We start from the raw sequence: 2,482 nt of genomic DNA, 5'->3' as shown, positions 1-2,482 counted from the left end.
GAAAGCTCTCCAGGTCTCTCAGCCCCCACCCCAGCCCCACCGCCATCTGTCCTCATTCCTTCCAGCATTTCCAGAGCCGGGGACCTGCGAGGAGACCACGCTGCTCTGGAACAGCAGGAGAGGGGCAGGGTGTGCCCTTGAGGGCTATAGGCTGACCCCCACCCTGTTTTGCCCTCAGGGGAGCGCATCTTGGCCAGTGGCTCCGTGCAGCTGCCTCGCTTTACGCCCCTGGAGTCAGGCAGCCTTCTCATCAGCCCCACACATATCTCCGATGCCGGGACCTACACCTGCCTGGCCACCAACTCTCGGGGGGTCGACGAGGCCTCAGCAGACCTAGTCGTTTGGGGTGAGTGTGCAGAGCCACAGGGCTTTAAACATTGGTGTGTGTGTGTGTGTGCATCTCTGTAGGTGCTGAGGACTCAGGACAGCTGTGGGGCACAGGCTCACACCACCAGTGTCTCCACCCCCAGTGCCTGTCCCAGTCAGGGCCCTTCTCATCAGAGGGACAGTGACAAAGTGATTCAGAGGCCAGGGACTAGAAAGCTTCTGCCAGTGATGCTATGCTTGGCCGACTTGAGAGAACACTGAGGTTATAGGAGAGTTGTCTTCATACATTTTAGGGCAGAAATTGGCAAATTTTTTCAAGAAAGGGCCAGATCATAAATATTGTAAGCTTTGTGGGCCAGACGGTCTCTGTCACAACAACTCAACTAGCTTCCGTTTTATCTAGAAAGCAGCCACAGACAATACGTCATCCAATGGGCGTGGCTGTGTTCCAGTAAGGGTGTATTTAGCCAAAAAGGCCACCTGCCGGATTTGGCCCCCAGCCTGTAGTTAGCGGACCCCTGCTGTAAGAGAGCTTCTCAGGCCACTTCCAACTTCGGATCCACACCCAGGATGCCTGTGGGCCACTTGTCTGGGCTGAGCCCCGGGGTCCTAGTGTGTGAAGCACTAGACTGGAAATCAGAAATCCCTATTTTTACTCTGGCTGAACCACTGATATGCTGAAAATAGGGCCCTGATCGTCCTTAGAGTTTGATCTCTCCATCCCATACATGGTTTGTGAGGGCAGAATTTAATGAGCCCCCACTATGATGTGGCTTCCGAGAATTAAAGTACCAGGGAGCTCACTGTTCTTTTTAAGCATCTGGGGACTTTCGTATGGCACCTAGTCTCCCTTCATCCACCCGGAGTCCAGCCACACGGCCCCCACACCCCTTCTCACCACGCTGTCTCTGCTGTATCTTTCAGCTCGGACCCGCATCACCAAGCCCCCGCAGGACCAGAGTGTCATCAAGGGCACCCAGGCCTCCATGGTGTGCGGAGTGAGCCACGACCCCCGAGTGACGGTCAGGTACTGGCTCTGCTGTTGACTCCAGGCAAGAGGGGAGGGGGAGCCTCTGGCAATAGCTTGTAGCTGGGCGAGTGTCCACACCAGGGAGGTAAGAGCTGCACAGCCATGCCTCCTCCTGGGCAGTGGCATTTCCAGAGCTGAGTGCAGGGCTGAGAGGTAGGGGATATGAAATAAACACCCGGGAGCTGAGCTACCCTGGATTGAGTTAAGCCAGTTTCCAAGGCGGGAGGTAAAGAGGAAGGGGTGCAGAAAGATGAAGTAAGAGGAATGGGAGAGGGGGTGAGGGAAGGGAAAGGAAGAGGCTTGTGGGTTGGTGAGCATGGATGGCAGGGAGTTGCTGTCTCTGGCCCTGGACACCACCGCTAGTGTCCCCCAGCCTACCCCAAGTCTTTGGCCCTCTGGCCTCTGAATGGGGAGCAGAGGGGTCTGAGCAGGCGGATATGGGATCAGCTATAGGGGTGGGGCAGAAGATGACCCCTGGGGGGGATCCTGCAAGAGAAGCACATGAGGGAAACTGAGCGTCCAAACCGAGGTCACCCCACCATCTGCCACGGCCAAGCCAGGACCTTGGCAAAGGACTTGACCTCCAGGTAACTCAGTCCCGCTGTGGAAGCCACTAAAAGGGCTGGGAGGAAGCAGCCAAGAAAGGTATAAAAGCTGGGACCTCTCCCAAGCACCCGAACCAAACCCTACCCCCACCCCCAAGGCTTTGGAAGCTCAAACCAGGAGGAAATCGTCCCTGCCTTCTCTTCCTTGAGCTCCAGAATGCTGAGGGAAATGCAACTGCTTCCTTAGAAATAAATATTCCTCGCGTGTTGCTTCTCTATTTTATGAGCAATATCACTGCCAAAGCAACTGGCATCGAGGCTGGAAGGGGCCGGAGCTCCTGCACTGGGAGAAATGGCCTCCTCCTCCTCATGCCGGAGGCAGCTGCGTCCTGGGGCGCCATCTGGTGGTCTCTGGGCCTATGACAGTCTGTGCAGCCACACCAAATGAGACTCCGGGAGCCCAGGTTGATACAAGGGGCTCGGGGCTTTTGGCCAACACCGATTCTCAGAGAACATATAGGCGGCCCCAGTTTGAGAAACACCTCATTAAGTGTTGACCACTTAAGACAGTCATCACGTG

General features: G+C 56.0%; 1 protein-coding gene across 1 annotated transcript in view; it reads left to right on the top strand.

The window, feature by feature from the left end:
* SDK2 (sidekick cell adhesion molecule 2) overlaps positions 1 to 2,482 on the top strand; it is a 347,161-nt gene that overhangs the window by 227,319 nt on the left and 117,360 nt on the right. The window contains exons 10-11 of the mRNA XM_011971658.1: positions 66 to 346; positions 1,252 to 1,354. Of these exons, the coding sequence (XP_011827048.1) occupies positions 1,314 to 1,354 (41 nt within the window). The 5' untranslated portion in view covers positions 66 to 346; positions 1,252 to 1,313. The remainder of the gene's footprint in view (positions 1 to 65; positions 347 to 1,251; positions 1,355 to 2,482) is intronic.

Source organism: Mandrillus leucophaeus, unplaced genomic scaffold (genome assembly GCF_000951045.1).
Source record: "Mandrillus leucophaeus isolate KB7577 unplaced genomic scaffold, Mleu.le_1.0 Scaffold1, whole genome shotgun sequence".
Taxonomy (NCBI): domain Eukaryota; kingdom Metazoa; phylum Chordata; class Mammalia; order Primates; family Cercopithecidae; genus Mandrillus; species Mandrillus leucophaeus.
Note: the sequence above shows the minus strand (reverse complement) of the source record. Positions and strands in the feature narration are given on the sequence as shown.